At 41.8% G+C, this 22,677-nt stretch overlaps 1 protein-coding gene across 5 annotated transcripts in view; it reads right to left on the bottom strand.

Moving 5' to 3' along the window:
- arhgef9a (Cdc42 guanine nucleotide exchange factor (GEF) 9a) overlaps window positions 1-22,677 on the bottom strand; it is a 45,499-nt gene that overhangs the window by 7,326 nt on the left and 15,496 nt on the right. For 3 of the 5 annotated variants that reach the window (XM_078261231.1, XM_078261229.1, XM_078261232.1), the window contains 6 exons: window positions 8,220-8,399; window positions 7,467-7,556; window positions 5,490-5,690; window positions 3,131-3,310; window positions 2,535-2,767; window positions 545-674 (listed from right to left, as the gene is read on the bottom strand). In XM_078261231.1, coding sequence (XP_078117357.1) covers window positions 545-674; window positions 2,535-2,767; window positions 3,131-3,310; window positions 5,490-5,690; window positions 7,467-7,556; window positions 8,220-8,399 — 1,014 coding nt within the window. Of the gene's footprint in view, window positions 1-544; window positions 675-2,534; window positions 2,768-3,130; window positions 3,311-5,489; window positions 5,691-7,466; window positions 7,557-8,219; window positions 8,400-13,896; window positions 14,053-22,677 lie in introns of those variants that run through there. The other 2 variants (XM_078261234.1, XM_078261230.1) reach the window with 2 other exon arrangements.

Genomic DNA, 22,677 nt, shown 5'->3' with positions numbered 1-22,677 from the left:
TATGTCATCAGGTGTATCTCAGCTTAGGCTTAAAACTACAAAAAGATTTTTAAAAGAAAGCTTGCTTTACAAAGTTTATGAGACATGGCTGGTTACCAGGCAGGGGAAGTCTAACAAAAAAATATTATCAAGTTGCATTATGGGATTTTTAGAATGAAGCATTTTTGGAGCTTGACCCAAACAAGTTAGCATATCTCGGCCTCCGCTGCATCGATTTTGATCATTCCTTTTTCCCATGTGTCTCTTACAAGCCTTTCAACTTTATGAAAGTGCAATACTAAATTACTGGAATACTTTAAAGTCTGAAAGTTGAGAAGATGCCATTTTTGTTTGTTAAAAAGACAAACATTTAAGGAATAGACTTTGGGAATTTTAAAAGCATTACAACCACTAAATTTGAAGTTTTCCCTCAGTAAACTTGAGGTTGTGTCTACATTTAGTAAGAGATATATGCAGTCACATTTTTCCCGTCCCAGGACAATGTCTGTGACTAAACAGACATCAGATGTTTTGAATTGACTCCACAGTCAATACATACACATACCTCCCAGTCCAGAACAGAAGCTTGCCATTGGGCGATCTTGTCGATGTTCTCCAGTCTCCTCTTCCTCTCGTTGATCTGCTGAGTGACGTTCCTCATTACTGCCAGTGCTGCTGCCACGTATCGATAATCACTACGGACACAGAGTACACATAACTACTCCTGGGGTGTTAAAGGGAAACGTTATAGCTCTTGGAGATCGGCCATCTTTTAAAAAAGACATGTAATGTTGCTGTAGTGAATGATACAGACCAGCCTATTAAAGGGCCGGGGTTATAAACTCAAGTAGCAGCAGACTGGAACACAGTCAAAATAACACACTGCTGTTTAATTCTAATCAGCGACTTTCTCTATCCACAGCTAACTCTGACTGTATCTATGCTTACTGAGCTGGATTTATGCCTCTGTGTTAGATGTGCAACGGATCCAATCCTCACTTTGGAAGATAATGCGTGTGTGTGTGTGTGTGTGTGTGTGTGACAGAGAGCAAGCCTATATCTGGCAGATTCTCTACAGCTCCAACAGTCAAACACTGTGATCTGGCAGGCAGAACTGGCAGAGCTGGCACCTGTCCCTCTCTGGCTGAGAACGAGTGCTTTGTGAATGACCTGGAGCTGGCTGAGACACGCTGAATCACTTATGCCATGTTTCTGTGGGTTTGCACACGAGTTTGCACATCTGGATACCCGCGTATCTGCAAATGTTTACATTGTGTAGTGTGCTTCTGTGCTGTGCATGCAGTGTCTGGGTGGGGGATGTTGATGCTTGTATATGTGCCAGCAAAAGCCCAAATTCATATTTAATCTGTAATCTATTCATATCCAGAGGTCTATGTAATGATCCCATGGCCATGTATTGAAATGAAAATGATTGATTAGATTATGAATTTCAGTATACTTTTTTCGATACAACTGACATTCCTTGATGACATGTTTTCCTCTCCAACATTCAAAGAAAGATGGTAAAACTGTGCAAAATAGAGAGGCTAATAACAGATAAAGATAAGTAATGTTTTGATGTGAATTTGAATTGAGCCATGAAATACACATATGATGTTTCTCAATTAAAAATATAATTTAAAAAGTGAAGTCACAGTTTGTCGTAGTACCACTTAGTTTTGTATGAAACTGCTCATTGAACTACATCTCGTCTCAGTATACGTCACGTTGCTTGCTGCTCGGCTTCATCCCCCCACCAGGACCTCGGATACCAATAATGTTAAATTCAGAGGTGTGTTTACGTAGGCAGGCTATTGAACCCTTACATCTGTATCTCTTGAGCTCTTCTTGATGACATTGTAACTGTCGTGGAGCACACAACCAGCACATTAATAGGAAAGCCTAACTTTCAGAGCACCGTCACTGAAAAGTCAAAATTCTGCCTGGCTTGCTCGCTAGCTATGTTATACAACACATGTAACCTTATCTTACCTGATGTGTTTTATCCAGCGTCTTTTTATCAGCCGGGAAGGAAAAGAACAAGAAAGACCCGCTGCTCGTGGTATAAAGTTACATCTTGGTACAAAACACAAACAGCAGACATCGTAGCTTCATTGAGACGTTACCTATGTGACTTGAGGGTGAGTAATCTTTTTAATTACATATTTTTACAGTTCTATACTTCAACAGTTTTACGACAAACTGACACTTTCTTGACTTGCAAAATTATCTTTTCAAAACATCATATGTGTAATTCATGGCTCAATTCAGACGGGATCAAATCATTATTTGTCTCTCGCCATTCACTACCGTATGTTTTTTTTCCTAAAATAAAATCCCATGGTGCTCCACAGGAAGGGGAGGGACTTTGCCTCTCTATAACATTTGTTGCAGTTCATGCATGGATAATCACCACTTCAGGAGAATAAACCCAACAACACCTGCAAGAGCTGCATAGCAACATAATGCATCTGAAACGCAATGATGCATCAGTAATGAACAAATGAACAACCATGAAAAAGCAACACATTCAGCAGATTAAATGTGGACAGTACCTGTGCTCCTGCGCAGTGTATTTGAGAAGCTCAGCCAACTGGAGTGGATATTTGCAGATTTTCTGGACAGGGGTGAGCAGGAAGCCATCTATGGCAATGTCAATCATTTGCTGGAGGAGGCGACAGGCCTCGAAGAAGTGCTGGTACCTGCCATCCCTCATCAGTTTGCTCAGCTCCATACAGGCATCCAAGTGGTTGTTACAGTATTCTGAATAGATCCAAAAACCATCTTGCTGTAGAATAAAGGAGCAGAAAGATACATTATGAGACAGGGAAATACGTAATGAATCCTCTTTTAAATAAAACATGCTGGGGAGAAGAGTACCAACATGTACAGAAGAGCAGCTCCGGTTGCTCAAATTTTTATTAGAGCTGTTTTCTCAAGATCATGACTTAATTATGATGTTATCTTGAGATAAATTGTTTGCTGGTGACTTAATTATCTCCACAACTTAACTGTTATCTCATGATAACAAGATAATTAGGTTGTGATCTTGAGATAATAGGCCTAACAAAATTATAAGAAAATATGGCTAATCTCAGCTGGACAGCGTGTGTGAGTTTTTTTAAACTAAGAAAACATGATTTGAACTCACATGTTCTAGAAAGCATGGTCCGATTTCAGAGAGATGGGGGTCCTCTGTGTTGTACTGTTTCTCCAAGTCTCTAACAAAGCCCATTTGGAAGCGGTAGATGTCCTCGATGTTCCCAAAGATGACTTTCAGCTGGTCATCGTTGAACATGTCCACACGCTTCCTGCACTGGCGCAGGTAGCCCTGAAACAAAATGGGTTACATCTTCTATGAGGCTTTCAAAGACGACAGTTTAAGTGCCAGGTCCGGAATTGTGACATGGCTGCAAGGCTCAGTCAGACAACTGCTACAGAAAAGCATAACGTAGGCCGTTTTGTCATTTTTTTTGTAATAAACATGTGAAGTCATTCCTTAAGTATAACTCATTTGGATCAAAATGAACTATGACTCTGAAGCTTCTGTAGAGTCATATATCATTTTGTGTAACTGAACTGTGGCCTCAATTTGTCAGTCCAATTCTTGTGGTTAGTTAAATGCCCTGAAGCTTAGGCATCTTCGGAAAAGATTTGCTGTAAGAGGTAAAAGTTTTTTGCTATTTCACACTCCCCTACCCAGAATTCTCTCTTTTTATGAAATACACCTGCTAAGCCTTTTGTTTTGTTTCTTAAAGTCAAGCTTAATGCAAATGATCACAATTAAAGCTCTGTTTTAAAATGGATTGATTTGACAAAAGTGTTTTCCAGAAGAATCGATAGCGCATGACTATAATAAATGAATATGATTATGATAGGAAGCTTCATCTGTAAAAGCCCCCTGAGTGATTAGCACAGCCATTACAGTCATGGAACCAGGAAAATATCAGTTTTTAGTTTTACTTTAACTCTAATTAGCTTTCCTAAATCCTTAAACCCTTTACGTTTACTAATGTGAAACACAAAGTTTAAGAACAAGCTTGCCTGTGCTTATTTACAGGTAAAGTTGTGAAATGCTGTAGTATTACCACAGGCAAGAAGTGTGAAGGTGAAATTTACGCTTTATTGCAACTATTTTTTAAACATTACGCCTTACCCCGAATACAGACAAAGGGCATACAAAGGATTAAGGAAAGATGATTAGATAAGCAGAAATTTGCACTAAAAAATCTTGCCCACCTAAAGTCATGATGCAGATGTTTTGTTCTGTATTCCCATATGACCTCTATGTAACTCGCACAGATGCAGCGGCCGTGCTGGTGACACCATTGTAGAAACAACTGCTCGAAACATGAAAAACAGAACTATGCAATCTTACTTTAACTAACTTTGTCTCTATATTTCTTACAGTATAAGCAGCAAGAACTGGTGGCAATGGACTATTATGTACGATATAGCCCATATGGTCCATATATATACTAGGCTAAAGACATTCATTTAAACAATACCTCCAGAATTTAGATTCAGATTTAAATTTGGACGTGTCATGTGAGTCTTTCAAAGTTTCCAAATTCCAGTGAAATGTTATCCCATCAGCTCCTTCATCTTGTGCATGATTCATCATAAAGCAGAATGTGGCCATCAGATCAGCACACAGACAAAGAGTCACCCGGTTGAATGGCACCAGGACATCAGGATCCAGCCAAGTCTCTGCGAAAGGACACCACAGCTCCGGACATCGCGCTGGAAACCGGCGGAGGCCACCCAGCTCACCGTCTGACGACTGCACACTGGCTAGCAGGATGCCCAGCAGAGAAGTCACAGGCGCTGTTCAATCCCTCCACGCTTGGCACAGTAGCCCCTCTGATGAAGACATAGAGATGGAAGCAAATATGGTCTTGCTTGTCCACCTAGTCGGGATCGTAGCCATAGGTCGTAGCTGATAGCCATCTTCACCTTTTCCTCTGTGTTTACTCTGATGTTCACGTTTGAAAACCTTGATCCGCCAGGCTAGCAGAGTCAGCAGGAGACTGGTTCGGGATTTCACGATTCTGGTGAGCGACTCGTCGTCATGAGATGGCTGCAGAGACAGTCTTGCTAGCTTGAGCTCATCTTCTCCACCTTTTCCTCTGTGTTTACATTTGAAAACGTAAGCCAGCTGGCAAGCTAGCCCAGGCTAGCAGAGTCAGAAGGAAATCAGTCCAGAGTCTGGACTGGCAAGTTATTTTCCACGCTCCTGATGAGGGACTCATAGCCACATGCCATAACCGTCCAACGTCAACAGCATAAAGCACAACTAATATTTGTAAAATAGATAATTCAGCATATATTTTGCAAAGCTCATGTAGTAGCAATGCAGCCAATAGGCTGCTTCTTCTCTCATACATGTTGCAGTTCATTCAGCTCCTTTCCAGTTACCTTTCCTATTGGCTTTGTGGCATTAAAGCATGTCCTGGAACAGTGTATGTGTGTGTGTGTTGGTGGATGTGTACTGTGCACGTGTTAAGTACCTCACAGATGTCTTTGAGGTGTTTGATGTAGTGTCTCTCTGTGCTCATGATCTCATTGATGACGTTGGCTCTCATCTGGTCTCGGTTTTGGAGGGGCGAGCCCAGACACAGGCAGTCATTGGTCGGGTCCAGGTGCCCGTTCTGCACCTCGCTGGTCCCCTCGGCTGGCTCCGCTCCCCCATCCTCCTGGTTCACCCACAGCTGAGTGCAAACACATTCACAGTCACACACAGACATGCAGTTGAGTAAGAAATCTGCTAAGTTAAGCCTATAAATCAGTCGAAAAAAAGGATAAGTAAACAGATACATTTAGGTATTCATATCACAAAATCTTTGCCATATAATCAGTACTTCTCACTCCTCATTAGGGCTGAACGATTTGGAAAAAAAAATCGAACTGCGATTTTTCTGTAATTACGATTCGATTTGCGATTGTTGTTTTTGTTTTTTTTAAGTTTAGCTTAAGTTCAATATTCACTGTGTAACAGATAAATATGTCATGGAGCATTATAACATGAGACACCATCAAAACTGCTCTCTATTCTTATGGAAGGATGAAAACATGGATATGAATTGCCAGCAATAAGTGTTTTACTTTTAATAAGCATGGAACATTGAACAGTCAAACAGAACATTTATCAAAAAAGCTAAAGTTATAATAATAATCTAAAAAAAAATGTGAATAAAAAATATCAGTACATTCCTGTAAACTGAAATGTGTGATATGACTCAGTTCAATAGCAGCATATACATATTGCACCTTCTACCATCATGGTAAATAAAGTTATACAAAATATATGAACAATCCACTGACAATAGGACGTTTCTGTAAACAATCTGTGATATGTAACATTATTCCAGCATTTATCTTTAACACTAAATATGATAAAAAGAGGTATAAAAAAATGCTAAACGAAATGTTACACCAAACATTCAACTAAATATTGCATATTGGATTAATCGCGGCCTTCAAGATTAGCTAATCACATTCTATGAAATCGCGATTTTGATTTGAAAACGATTAATCGTTCAGCCCCACTCCTCATGAGCATGAATGCACACAGCACACACCACCACATACATAAACACACATCTCACACACAGAGCTTTATTTAAAGGGTCTCTGGTAGTTTGGAAAGTGAATGGGACTGTTGGTCCAGCATGACAGATAGGTGAGGGACAAACTGCCAAAAAACTGCAGAGTTTAAAATAAGCTCCTTTCTGAGACTGGTGCCCAGAGGCTATTCAATGCCCAACTTCGGCCCTGTGTGTGACTCCAAAAAATCCCCCCGCACATACGCATGCACATACACTCACACTCAACCTCACAACTTCCTCACACATGCATGCACTCACCAACACACACGCACAGAACCACAGACAAGAGTGTATTTCACTATCGCTCATAGAAAGGGCCAAGTTTGCGTGGTTTTTAGATGTCGAGCAGCCAACACCTGATGACACACAGTTTGCCAAGAGAACATCAAAGAACCGACAGGTAGGATGCCAAACACAAGATGAGTTATGCAGCGCCACAGACAAGCAGAGTGACGGGTGGTAGAGCACTGACTGTAGACGAGAACCAGCAGCACAGCATTAAGACTAAGGAATAGTCAGAGTCAATAGTAAATAGTAGAGAGTACTAAAAAAATAATTAATATTTAATATTTAAATATAATATAATATTTTATATTTAAAATAGATCCATGAACGTTGAGGAACAATGATTCAAAAATCCATCTTATTCTATATGAATACATTTGGAGAATTTGAGGTCAGGCCGTTTAAAGACGAAGACTTGGATCATTACATTTGACTCATCAGTTCTGCCTCTCTATCGACCCCGTAGAGAATGATGTTAAAACGTCATGGGAACGTTAATGTTTGGTAATGTCGAGGGTATGTTGCGGTTGACAGACTGGAGCGGGCGGGTGGGCGGGCAGGCTGGATGGGTAGATGAAGCTGGGAAAAACGCACCTTTGACGTGGTGTTTTGGAACCGTGGAGTTGCTATGGGGTTGATATAGAAAACCTGTTTTGTTTGGGGCTGAGGAGGGTGGGGTTCCACCTTGGAGAGAGAGAATGACAGAACAGAAAGATACTTTTTGGTTGACAGTCAGTCAGCCTGTCTGCCCTGCCCTCTCAGGAGTGAAGATGGAAGGGTGGACAAGTTGGAATTGGAATGGCCATGAGGAGTGTCTGGGTGGAGGGGGGGGGGGTGCATTGCTGTGGAAGCCTCCACCTACAACAAGTATGCTAATTCTTCCTTCAATAAGTTAAGTAAAAGAAGTATGGAATAACATCAGACCTTTGTGTTGGGTTTAGTTGAGCTCAGATATAGGTGAGATTTTATAATCACGATGTGATGTGAGGACGTTCTAAATTTATATGGATTTCAAGGATAGGAGTTGAAGTTGATGCCAAACAAAAAAAAAAGAGGCTAATCAGCATCTTTGTTTTATTGTCCCTGAAAACTCGATAAAGGCACTTAACTAGCTATTCTCTGCTCTCTGGAGTGTTATCTGTTAAAAAAAGCATTATTCAACAGTGCATATTTGTGTGTGGAGCAAGCATATCAATGTGTGTTTTTGTGTATATGACAGAATACTTATGCACCTTTCTCTGTGTATATATCAGCTTTTGTGCATATGTTCATGTGCCTCCATTTCTGTATGTGTGTGGGTGTGTTGTGTCTATGGTCGCTGGCCAGCCATGGCTGCAGCTAACTCACCCGTACAAAGCTGGCAGGAAACCATCCTTCCTCCTCATCAATCTGGCCCCACCACCAGTCCTTGTTGGAGGCGTCCAGCACCTTGATGACGTCACCGGCCTTAAACGCCAACTCCCGGTCCGCCATGGTCACATGGTCCCATACCGCCTCAGCGTTGACGATTGAACCTCCACTTATCAACTGGAGAAATCAGAGGGAAAGACAAGACAATGCTTTATTCTCAGTACGTGAAGCCACTTCTGTGAAAATACTACTGAAACAGCATGAAAAAGTGCTGCAGACACCGACCAAAAAATATAGCTCCACGTGACCTAAAACAGCATAGAAATCAAATTTGAAAGTGATTATAATTCAGTACCCAGCCTCATTTTGGCCTCAATTTGTTTGAATCCTTGTTGTTAAGCCCACTCAGATTACTAATGGATGCAAATACACACCCTCAAAGCCATGGCCCACTGGCAGCTTAGGGATTGCAAATAGAACAACACAATAGCCGACACAGACCACAGTACAACACAACAAAATACGACAACACAAAAAAGGCAGAGCCATTAGTGGAGAAACAACAGCGTTCAGAAGCACAGCACCAGTCTCCACACAGGGATGGTAATTGGCCTATTATGACATTAGAATAATTACATGTGTTAATGTAATATTAATGCTGAAGAGCAAACAAATGTGAAGGGATAATCTCCCTTCCTTCATGCTGTCATCAGGGCTTGTTATTTTATCAGCAGCCCAGTCTTTGACAAAACGTGGAAGGATGACTCATCAAATCTTTTCTATTGATTTTGGCATCATGAATATATAATGTGGACATAATGTGATGCTAAAAAATAAATGTTTAAATTGTATACAACTATGCGCATGTACATGAGCGGAACATTATTTTGTGAGAATGCATTGGGCGTAACGTGTAAGGGCATGAAAAAGCCTGTTCAGTGATCAGTATTCTTTAGGGGATTTGGAGAGGCTAAAGGTTGTTCTCATTAAGAGACAGCTGACATTGTTCCTGAGGACCAGAGACTGACATCATCCATCTACCAAACAGCCTCCCCATCCATCACACTAAGGACTTAGCTGTGTTGCCCTAAGATGTGCACAAACACACATCCTATTACACGCACATGTGCAGTCACACTTTTAACGTCACATACATTAAACCCCTGTATGCATCTGTGGCAACGCTCCAACTGTTTGTTCCAATTGTTCTCTCCAAAGTAGCGTTCATCAGCCTTCTCCAGTCCAGAGCTAACCATGCATCCAGGCCCTGGGGCTGTGGGCAGAGCAGCCAGCGCTAACCAAGCCTGACAGGAGCCGCTTAGGCTCTAGGTAAGGAGTTATCAAAGGCCTGGAGACAGGGATGTCACATGGATGGACATTCAATTAGAATCTTTACTTGTATTACGGCTTCTGTATATTAATATTGAGCTTCTGTTACTTTCTAAATGGAGCTTGTTAATGTTTTTTTCCCCCCTTCCATCCTTTAAGATTGCTTTGCCTCTTATTAAATGAAATCCCTGGATAGGAAAACCTTTTTAAAATGCACCTCATCACTCCAGCACAAATATGCTATTCCACCTATTTGCTGATGCAGTGTGTTTGTAAGAAGGTCCATGAGAAACCGCAGATTGGGTGTGTATGTGTGTTTGTTTGTATTCAACCGAACCCCCTGTGGGGATCTGAGCTCTCAGACTCAGCAGCTACGTTGCACCTTCAACCTGTAGACAAGTCTACTTCCCGGACGGCGTACTGAGGCAGCTACAGGGGATATAAGCCAATCAGGGCAGAGCAGTGAACACAGAGAGAGATGTCCATGCCTGGAAGGGAAAAAACAGCCATCGTCATGGTGACAGATGAGGATGCTTCACTGGTATTGACAAGATGATGGGATGAGGCAAGGACACTTCACGATGCATCCTAATATTTCCAAATGTATGTGTTTGTGTGTGTGTGTGTGTGTGTGTGTGTGTGTGTGAGACACACAAAGAGTGACCACTGAATAACTGCACTATCACTCTGGCTTCATATATTTAAAAGACAAACCAATCACATTAGAGAATCCAGTAATATTATAATTTCCATGTCAATGTAGAATGCAAAGGTACAGAGTGTAGGCCTCTGCGTGCAGGTTTTAGATCAAAGATGTCATTGAGAAGGTTGATTCAGTCAGGTATCACATCGGGCTGGGAGCTGGGGTAACAATAGATCTGGCCTATATTTCAAAGCACTCCACTACAGGAAGAGAGGAGGATTACCGCAAAGACATGTGTCACGCTGCCATGGAAACAGGGCCAATGAATAGTTCCTCAAAAAGATTTTAAAAATCGTTGTTGATTCAGGAAAATGAACTTGATTCAAATCATTTATTACCCACCAGGATACTTTTAACACACGGGAATAGTTGAATAGTTGATTATGAAAGCCAAATCAGCTCTACTTGACCGCCACCATCTGACAACATCAGGACCTCTGCCTGAAACAGCACCCATAGAACAGATGAGCCTTGAGGTCAGTCTTACTTCTTGCTCCCTTACTGTGATGTCTGCTTTTCACTAATCCAATTCCGCCCCACATACAACCCCCCGCCCCATTCACTCCAAGCACACTCTCCGGTCCACATCAATCTGCTGTAATATAGCCAACAGACGGAAAGAGTGAGGGAGAGAGATAGAGATCCATTCACAGCCAGTGTTCCTCCCTGCTCAGGTCCCTCTATCTCCCTAATGAGATCAGCACTGCACTCTCCAATACATTGCATTCTTTTTTCTCCCCTCTACATGTCTGAATAAATTAAAAAGCATTACATAATCAATCTTCCCAATTCCTGTCTTAGTGCAACCTCATACCTAGCTTGGTCAAATGGCAAATAGTGAACACACAGACACACTGAGAAATCTTGCCATAATACCCATCATTACCTGTGTGTCGTCCAGCTGTAATGACCTATGTCATCATTATTACAACATTAAAGATCAAAGGGCGAAACGGCCGCCTTTAAACCGCAAAACCTGTATTTGGGTCAATGCAAATGAATGCAGATGAATCTATCCCTATACATGGACACATATCATGACACTGCTTTCTGTTTCATGTTCAAGCACAGACATGGACACTGACAAGGTAATGTGTGAGAATAGAAAGCCGATTCACTCGCTTATATCATCTTTGCAGCACAACACATCAGCATTCACTGCACTGGCAGCTCCACTGCATTCCAACATCCTCCTCTATCTCTAGCCATAGCACATCTGCACCAAAGCACCTACAGCATCCCTGAGCAAACACACACACACACACACACACACACACACACACACACACACACACACACACACGCACATGCCTTTAGCCAGCCTTACCATGTTTGTGACATGAACCTGTTCAGAGAGCGTATGCATGGAGAAGTCCGGTTCATACATTCATGATAATTAAATCTCTTTTGGAAGCAGTCGAGGTGATGATCCTCCGCAAGCGCTGAGCCTGCGAGGTCGAGTAACAACGTGCTGTATTCCAGAAAGAGGCTTCTCTTTCCGACGCACTGAGTGAGTCTCGCGGTCTGTCCTCCCTGTGTCTGTCAACCCTGTTATGTAATACACTTATACCCTGAGTCTGGGAGCCAATCAAAGATGCTCTGCTTTAAATCGGTGAGAAATACACTCACATCCTCACATCCTCACATCCTCACACACACACACACACACACACACACTGTTGTCTCGCTCGCACACACCATCCGCACATTGACACTTCTGACTGCACAGCATTTAACAGTATTCTATTAGAAGGCACCTGCCCAGGAGGGGATTAGAAATGTGTGAACACTCGGGACGTGTGCACGACTCAAATTTAGAGAGAAACTACAGATAACACCCACCCAGACTATCACACGCACACACACACGCACACACACTTAACATGCTCACATGCTTACAACATGCTAAACTCACATTTGTAAGTAGCACTGTGTTATTACTGTTAGCCACCTGAGCCTTAACCACTGCAGTATACAATATTAGGATGTTATGTTTACAGTCCTGTGGAGGTCCGGGATAGCAAGGATAATGTACGTTTGTATCACAGTTATGAAAAGACCAGGCCACATGCCACGGCATGTGATGGAGGCATCTGTGTTCATAATACATGGCCGCCAATCACTTCTTTTTACATCTACAATACAACATTTATCACTACTAAATAACTAGACACACACAAAAAACACACAGCACTTAGCCTTGAGTGTGAGAGAGCACATACAGTATCTTCAAAAAACCTAGCAGGCTAGCTTCCCTATTTATAGGACTGTCATGGACGGCTCTGGGATAGGCTTTTAGCATATCTATTTCTGACATTCATTCAACATTCATCACACCTGCCTCCAATCCTTTATTAGATTGTGCCACTGCATGTGGGAAAGAAAGGAAATGGCCTTTTTTTTTTTAAATCTCTTTCTGACATGCCTTTTTACTTTGGAGGACATTTCATCTTGAAATATGCACATATATTGATACATTTTTTATTAGTCACTATTTAGTGACCAGGAGTAACAATACTGTGCAGGATCCAGAAACAGGTGCCACATTGAAATGTTGCAAACTGGAGAAATGTGAATATTGTGGGCTAGGAAATGGGAGCTGAGTTTAGCTGCATCTAAAATGGGGGAAACCTGGAGTGACGGAGGCCCTCCTTTAGTAGGCCTAGCCCTGCCTGCTATTGGTTACTGTTCAGCTGAGATTACAATGATCCTCTAGAGTCTAAGACCAGCAGCACAAACCTCTCACTTGCACCGCTATGTATTTGCTACAATTACCACATTTGCTTCAGTGGAGAGCGCACTGCTCAGCTGCCATATTGTGGATGTGGCTACAGTGGATCACAATAGGAAAACAAGTCCTGACGCAGCAGTAGGTTGTTGTTGGAAAAAAAGACCATCAGACTCATTTTTCATCTAAAAAGCGAATTATAATAGAATCAAATTAATCCATGCGCATAATCCACAAAATACAACATGGAGGAGAGAGGGAGATCGACGTAAAGGGGGGGGGGACATGTTTATATGCGGGGGATATGAATTTCCAGGCACCACAGAAAACGTACGAGCATCACAGATCTGTATCCGCACAACTACGACCACCACCAGACAACACTAGCTATCACAAACGGTGAGAGGACACAAGACATAACGAAGGATTAGGGAGGGGGTGGGGGGGTAACAGAAATACATTATGTTGTACCAACGTCATTCATTTCAACGCGTAGCCGTGATGGAGCGCCGGGTGTCCCCGCTCTCGACCAACGCGCACTGCCTTTCTCCCCTGTCCTGTGTGAAAGTGCGCTGCGCTGCGAACCGGGCCCCAAGCGCAGATCCATTAACGAGTACCGAGGATGAACATCAACAGCACGTTCACAAGCACCAGAACCGCGATCACTGTAAACACCGCGCAAGTCTGGACATCCAAGGCCATGGCGCAGCGCTGCGGGCCGATGCTGAGATATGTGCGCTCTCAGTGACGGGCGGAATACAGCTCTCCCGTCTAGACGCGTAGCCTCAAAGCCACCGAGAAATCCACCATTACACTTAGGCAAGAAATGAAGAAGAAAAAGATGCCCCTATACGCCTCTTCACAATACGCGATGTAATTCATAAAGGCACAGGAAGAGATGCATCATTCCTCACCATCATCATCGTCATCAGTCTGCACCGCGATTTCTCCCCGCTAGTCAACACCTGCCGGTGTTTCGCCTCTTCCCCCTAAACCGAGCGACTCTCGGGCCAATAGATTCTCAGAGCAAACAAGAGAGAGGCTGTGCGCAGGCTGTTCGCAGCTGCCGAGCTGCCTTCCGGTGAGTGGGGACCAGAGCGAGCAGAGCGGCTGTGAGGCTGAGAGGCGGTCCAGTATTAATACTGATACTGGGCTGCCGACTTCAGCCATCACCTACAGTCGGGGGAGGGGCACAGCCAGCCCCCCCCCCCACGCTCACTACATCGACCACAGAGGCCAAAATCATAACCTCATTCATCTGCCACCCCATCTAAAAATATCCCCGTGCAGTGGCGGTGGTGATTTATCATTTATCATTAACAGCCGTGATGAAGGAGAATAAATGTCAGAATAATGGATGCACGTTCCTCAAAGTGATCACCATCTTATAATTTTATTGGCATGATGTCAGCCTTTTCTGCCAATTTGTCTGCAGCCACGCATCAGTCAGATACAGTATGCCCAGTTGATTTGATAATCAACCACATTTACACCCTGTGTTACCACTGGTGCACCAAGCAAATGCCACTGGTGCATGCAGCAGCAGCAGTAGTCATTTAAAGGCGCCATCCATTGGGCATTTAAAAGTATCTCTACATGTCAAAAATGCACTTTAAAATAGGCAGTTCTAGATAGGGCTGCACAATATATCCTGTTTTTTTAATCGTTATCGCAATATCAACTGGTGCAATAAACACATCGTGAAAGACACTTTCAAAAGATTTGTTGTGTTAGTTGAAAGAAAACAGCAGAAATCTGCACTTAAAAATGTCATTCTTTTTTAGTGGTGCCTTTTATATACGTATTCCATTCAATGTTCAATTTGTTCAATAAAAGAATGTTGACAATGATTTCCTTCATTTGTTTTAAAGTCAACTAGCAATTTGTTGTATCTTAGCAGAATACTGAAAGCAGCAGAAATGCAGAACAGTGCAGAGTACACTTTAATATCTGATTTGTCGCAAGTAATATCGTTATCACGATATTCAACAACGTTATCACATACATTTTCCACATATTGTGCAGCCCTAGTTCTAGATCAAATTAAGTTATCATATTGTTGTGAATATGTTCCATTCCATTCTGTGAGAACTATGGAGAAAGCCTCTCTCATCTGTTGTAATTGTAACACAGTTTTCTTCCCTGAAGATTTGTCTGTGTGAACCAACCTTGAGATAATCCTTCTGTCCACTTTCTTTGGCAGAAGGATTATCGTACTACACATCATCTAAGTGAATGGGGCGTTTTTTAGAAAATGTGTATATCCTTGTTTGTCTCAAAATTACATTGTAAATTGACATATACACACACACATTCCGGGATGTGAGAAACATGTGCTCTGATTTATTGGCATTTCTTTAAACCAATCACAATCTCATGGGCGGCGCTAAGTTTCGCACGGAGCCGCTGCAAAATAGCCTCAGGAAGGAACTTGTTTTGGTGGAACATGTGTACGTTCAAAGGTTGATTTAGTCATGCGAGAGAAAACTCCGATTGGACAGATAGTCTAGCTAGCTGTCTGGATTTACCCTGCAGAGATCTGAGGAGCAGTTAACCACAGTCCTCACAAATCCACCAGAGGTTAGAACGCCAACACAAAGAAAGAGGAAGGTGACGGACATCGGCGAAAATACATGCATCCGGCGGAATTTCCTGCAGCACCGGAGCAATCCCGGAAGTGAACCGCTGAGGATATAGACTAATGCTGACGTAGCTCTAGAAGTAAGGAGAAGGTGGAAGTGACATCATTATTGCAGATATGGTAGAACTCCTGTGTTTTATTAACCCATAGTAATTTGACAGCGTATTTCCGTTAGACCATATGTACTGGTAAATACTCCAAACGCCCAGCAGGCTTTCTGTTAAAAATGTGTAATCCATAGCCCAAATGACATCATTGCGGGTGTGTTCTCATGGCTTGACAAAACCTTCTCCGGATCCACAGAAGACTTGCATCTGTTTTTACAGACCGAGTGGTACTTCCTGTGACTCGTAACCTGATCTTGATTTTGTGTAAAATCAGTGAAGCTCCCATTTAGTTTAATAACTAGACACTATATTTTAATGAGACTAGGATCAAGTGCATTTTCAGCGTTCTTTGGATACATTTTAATAATAATTGTAATTGTGTATGCTAATGCAAGGACACACTCACACAACCCTGGATTTATACACTTACAACATAGGCAACCTCCAGATGTGAAGGTGTGTAACTGTGTAAATGCTGAGCAGAACATCATCTGAAATAAAGCATTGGGCTTAGAAAACCTACTCTAAACAAATAAAGGTCCTAGAAATATGGTTGAAAGCTGCAAAGCTTGCAAAGCTCCATTGCTCAACAAGAGGGGGTGCTTTTCTGACATCCTTTAAACTAAACAAACCCTAATTTGTGGAACAGGAAAAGATATTCAGAAGCACAGAGGTTTGCCCAATATTTAAGGTGAATCTCATTTCCAAGCCCCCAGGTAAAGTGTTCAGTAATCACATGAAGCCTTGGGCCCAAAAAGACATTATGACACATAGTTTACAAAAGAAACAACTGTAAAACAGTAACAATTTCCTGAACAAAACCCAAAACAAATATATAATGTTGGCCCAATATAATTGTCAAGGTCACAACTGAGCTCTATGAAGATATTATTCCCAGTACAATAGTACAAGTACTATTTCTGGTCATTGTTCCATTATCTTTATTGTGACTATTATTTCACCACCTACCAAGAGCCTGGATCTGTCCCAGGTTTCTTCCTAAAAGGGAGTTTTTCCTCGCCACTGTCACACTAAATGCTTGCTCTTGGGGGAATTACTGGAATTGTTGGGTCTTTGTAAATTATATATTATATTATTTGTAAATGAATTATTATAGAGTGTGGTCTAGACCTACTCTATCTGTAAAGTGTCCTGAGATAACTCTTATGATTTGATACTATAAATAAATTGAATTGAATTGAGTACTGTACTTAAGTACAAATTTGAAGTACATGTACTTGAGTCTTTTCTTTTCATGCCACTTTCTACTTTTACTCCACTACATTTCAGAGAGAAATATTGTGCTTTTTACTCCACTACATTAATCTGACAGCTTTAGTTACTTTACACATTAAGATTTTTGCACACAAAACACATGTAGTTTATAAAATGCAATGTTTTATTATAATCTGCCCAACAATATACAGGCCTACAAGTCCACCTGAAATGATTAGACCATTAAACACTTAACAGATCGTTTCCAGTTTTTAAAATGTGAGGATTTTTCTGCATCGAGTATTTTACTTTTAATACTTTAACTACATTTTCCTGATGATACTTACAGTACATACTTTAACTTTAGTAACATTTTCACTGCAGGACTTTTACTTGTAACAGAGTATTTTTACAGTGTGGTATTAGTACTTTTACTTAAGAAAAAGATTTAAATACTTCTTCCACCACTGATTATTCCCTTGAATCCATCATTTGTGCAAAAGTAACAGGGATACGTTCTTGTAGCAGTAGGAGCTGAAGATAGAGAGGAGAGGACAGAGGCTGTAGTCAGCTTGAAATTATGCCTTTTACAATAGATTTTAATGGCAACCCAGCTAAATGGCAGGAAAAAGGTATCAAAATGTCAGTAGAAACTGCTCAAACCATCCCTGGGGCCATTCCATATGCTCAATATGTTGTCGCATTTGCACTGAAATACGGCTAAATGAACACATTGCTGTTGGCAAAAATATGACTGTTTGGAACACAATGAGCATATTGATGGATACCAGAGAAATGGGCTGTGCTTAAGGACTGTTTTGAGAAGTTTCTGTGGAATCCATTGGAATCCACTGTAACAGCTGTAAATCTGTGCAGACTACAGCTGTCATTTTCCACAAAGGAGCAAGCTACAAACACTTATGAGCCACCTTTCAAACCTACAGGAGGTGAGTGTTTGGTATTCAAAACACACTTTTTCGGTGCAGTATTCCTTTAAGGCTCAGTGTTGTGAGTGACATGACAAAATGGCTCCATATCCCATCTGATGCACATGTTTGCCATTGGCAAACACATCATTATTTTGGCCTCCATGTTCACAGTGATACTTAAGGTGAACATTGTATTATACACAAGCGTATCCCGGCCTGCAGCACTTGTCCTGGTGCCTGTGCTTCTTATTGTTGGCAGATTATAAAGACAGGACAACATGATCATGAATTAATTCATACAGGAAAATCAGTTCAGTTCAGTCCCAACCACTACCCAGCCAACCATCCAACACACACACAGACACAAAAACCCTCTCCAAACTCTTCAGCTGAGAGCTTCGGGATGGATCAAAAGACCTGAGAATACGGTTAAAAGAATAACACCCAACAAGTGCACTATATCTGTATTTTTAAAGACATAAATAATTTCCAGGGCACTTTCTGCACATACATGCTGATAAAAGCAATGGCTCCTTTAAAAGCCAGGCTTTAAGTGAATTGTTGTACGAGGCATCACAGTTGAGATATGACAACCATCCTCAAACAAGCTTTTTTTTTTCTTGCTCTGTGCTTGTGTGTATGCATGTGTGTGTGAAACGCAGAGTGAGCAGATTATATAAGCCTGCCCTACCTCTGTGGGCTCTCTCTCCAATCTCCCTGACATTTAGACAACAAAGGTCACATCTGAAAGTCTAAATCTGCACAGACACCAATGCTAATATACTCATACATATACAAAAGAGAGAGGGAGTTTGTAAAAAAAATGGCAGAATATCTCCCCCCAGCAGAGAATCACATGTTAAATCAGACAGAACTTAAACATATTGTACGTTACATGCACAACAAGCACAGATGCAGTTAATCAATCGACCTGCATCGTGAGGGATTTGTACGATCCATTTGTACCTTCATCACCTATTCATCATATATAGAGTTGGGTCAACACTTTAAGCGTTAAATGGGTAGTACTTATAGCAGGATCCCTGTATTACTGTGTATTGCATTGCATATTGTATTACTGGGTCCTCTCACTGTACAGTAATGTTTGAAATCATTTCAGCAAATAATATGCAAGCTTCCACCGAACCCTTCAGTTTTCCCAATGGAAATTAATGATGACCATTATCATCATCCATCCATTTATCAATTTCGCTGTGATTTAATAAGCTAAGGGACCAGAGTAAAACAGGGCAAGCAGAGCAATGCAGATCCTTACAGTCTGAGACAGATCCATAACGCAATGGAGTGTCATGAGTCTGTCTCAGATTGTCTATGCAATAGGCTGTCCACTGTACCGTCTAGGGGAGGCGCCTCTGCAAATACCTGACCCATCTCAACTATGTTCTCTTAATGCCTGTGAGGTCAATTCTCATTGGCCTTCCATAACTTAGCATGTAAAAAACATAGGCTAATAGTAATAGCAAACTACAATTACAGCCCAGCAGTTGTATGGCTCTGTCAATTAGTCAAGTTGCAGTTTACGTCAATGTCTGTCCAGACTTAAGCGTGATTTATGGTTCTGCCGAGGCTCCACGCAGAGCTTTCGTCGTAGCCTACGTAAGTGGCCTGAAGTTTATACTTGTGTGTTGGTGTGTGCGTCGATCTCTTTAAGAGAATAGCAGGGCAGGCATGTGTGTGTGTGTGTGTGTGGGGGGGGGGGAGTGTGTGGTAGAGCGAGTGAGAGAGTGATGGTAATTAGCTTCGGAGCAAGTAGTGACTCTAGAGGCATAGGGAGAGAAACAAAGTCTCCCCTGTTCTTTCTGACCACGGTCAGAAAATTCCTAGGTGTCATGTTGTGAGAAGGAGAACCAGGAAATAAGTCGGCGGAAATGTAACGCTACCAAGCCACGGCCGAGCGACTTGCGTCGCCACGACGTGTATGACTCCAGAAAATTATTTCCAGTGAGAAACATGCTGTCTTCATTAAAGGACAGAGGAGTACACAGGACTGATAGACAGCTTCGGCACAAGGTGCAACAACAATCAAGCTCAATATTAGCAAAACCATTCAGTCTGTGGACTACCAGAGGAACAGGAGGCCTCCTGTTCTGGTAGTTATCCAGGTAGAGGAAGTGGACAGTCTGTAGTAGCAAGTGCTCTGTTCTTCGCGGTGGTGTGCTGGGGTGGTGGCATCAAGGCATTGAGGTCAGTAGTCTCAACAAGCCAAGGAATGCCAGCTAGGGTGATCAGGTTGGAACTGGACAGTGTGGAGGCAGTTGCAGAGTAACCTGACGCACCAGATGGTTTGTTAGCTCAGAACCATTTGAAAAGCCGTCACAGGAAACTGTTTGGAAAAGGGCAGGCACTTAAAAAAATACTTGGCAGGTGATTGGATGAACCATCCGTCTATCACATCTGTCATTGTTGTTTTGAATGAACAGTCGCAACCGGCACACATACCTAAACCACGGCCGTAGCTGCCAGTAGCTCCTCACCGGACGCTTATTAATAAAGCTGGTAGTTCATACACAAATGCATTACTTGGAGCCTGACCAGATGGATTTTCCTGTGATATGTGATCCAGTGATTCTTGCGTGATCTCGTGATATCACGAGATGTGTCAGTGATGGAGTATGGTCTGGCTGCACTGCCTATCTATTCTGGGATAGGGGAAAAAAGCTCTGGCTTATTTCAATTTCTTTAAGCCAATCACATCCGTCCTGGGTGGCACTAAACAACGAAAGTGGAGATAGTGAGTGGGTAGGGACATCTGGCGTATGATGTCAGCATTTATCTCAGCAATGTACATCCGTTGAGGCAGACAAGTATGGACAGGAAGAACAATTACAGTAACAATTATAGTACATATGGACATTTGAGCATTGTATTAAGAGAGAGAAGAAAATGTGAAAGAAGAAATTTTAATAATTTTTCAGAGAAACTTAAAGGGTAACGGACTGTTCGTTATTTATTTAAGGGGCCACCGAAGGAGTTTTGGGACCTTTAACCAAAGAAGACATGACCCTCCCCTCGCCAGTAGAAAAGTTTCTATGACCCTCCAAAACAATTTGGAAAAAAGGCATACGTTCTGTACTGGTTTGCGTTTGGCAAATATATACAGATTTCCATTGTTTTTTTGTTTTTTTACAGCTATGACATATGAGACTAAACCTCTTGATTCTGATTCTGGTGTGGGGGCCATTTCAGTGGATTTACTCACTAACATTGTTGTGGAAACAAAATAAGCATGGAAACACACTTCCTGCATTACTGCATTACTTCAAATACTAAGTTACTCCTCTAGTAAACTAGTATTCACATGAAATAAAACAATAAAACATTGAGACCACTCAATTGAGCACTCTGGGTAATATTCAACACACAAACTGGTTGCTATGGACTCGTCACTAGGCTTTCTCCACTTCGCCGTTTAAACAAAGTGGAATAAACGTATAAAAGTCCAAATCTACACAAAACCCGCAATCAATTAGTAAGCTGACATCAAATGTGGCATTTAGGAAACCTTTATTGCAACGTTGGCACGGCAAGATGTCCAGACTAGCAACAGTAACTTTCGTTTTTTGCGTCCTGCTGCTCCCATCATCAGCCAGGTAATATTTTTTTACTGAAGCAGTATATGAACTCTGATGTATTACCTACCAACATTTAGTTGTTTTGTGTTATTTAAGATATTTATAAAATATCTGATCATGCCAGAATTATTCCACTCATTTTTTAAACAATGCAATTATCCGTTCAGCCACCAGGGGGGCAGCTCCCCCTGCCCCATATGTCTATGCCCTGCCCTACAGCAAACTCATGGGTCAGACCCATCTGGTAGCGAAGGAGGGCAGAGACTGAGAGAGCTACATGGAGCTACATGGAAAAATATGCACCAAACAAGCCACTTTGAAATTTTGCTGTTTCATGAATACAAAAGTTGGGTGACCCTCCCCCCTCTGGACTGAAAAATGTTGGATGATCCTCCCCTCAGCAAAAAATAAAAAGACACGACCCTCCCCTATTTTCCTCTGGTGGTCCATTCCATAAATACCAAATGGTCCCTAACTACCGTTTTTTTCAACCTGGACCCTATTTTCCTAAGTTTTCGTGTCTAAGTGACTGATGGGAACAACAATCTTTATCACCATGGTCTGATATAATGTCCATTACTGCAGTCATGGCACCAAACTGACAGTCACTCCCATGATCTCACCCTTCACTCTCTCTTGAGAACATGACCCTGGAAATCTTCCACAGAAGCAGCTGCATGCTACCCTCTTGATTGGGACATCTTTTCCCCATGAGAGAACTGCATGTTGGACACCACGGTCCAATTAAGACAAGGGAGAAGATCATCTGCAAATAACAGAGGCTGATCTAATGTCATCAAACTGGACTCTCTCCAGACCTCGAGTGTGCCACAATATCCTGTCAATGAATATTGCAAACAGATGTGATTATAGTTCACATCCTTGACTTCCTTGAACAACGTTGATGTAATGCTGCACAAAAAAAGCATGGTGTGATTATACTATTGCCGCAGAGCACTACTTCCAAATGTATGCCTCAATATCTACTCATAATATTTATTAGTATCCTGATAGGATATAGGCAGGAAGCTATGTTATTTTAGGCAGCGACCATTTGCTACAATATTGGCATCATCCATCATTGCCACACTGACAACTAGATGAGGAACAATGTTTGCACCTCTCACCTTTCAATGAAATATTCCAGACCCTCCTTATTTTTTAAGCATTACATTAAGTCCTGCACTAGTAAGAAGTACAGGAGTCAAAC

Source organism: Sander vitreus, chromosome 10, assembly GCF_031162955.1.
Source record: "Sander vitreus isolate 19-12246 chromosome 10, sanVit1, whole genome shotgun sequence".
NCBI classification, from domain to species: domain Eukaryota; kingdom Metazoa; phylum Chordata; class Actinopteri; order Perciformes; family Percidae; genus Sander; species Sander vitreus.
Note: the sequence above shows the minus strand (reverse complement) of the source record. Positions and strands in the feature narration are given on the sequence as shown.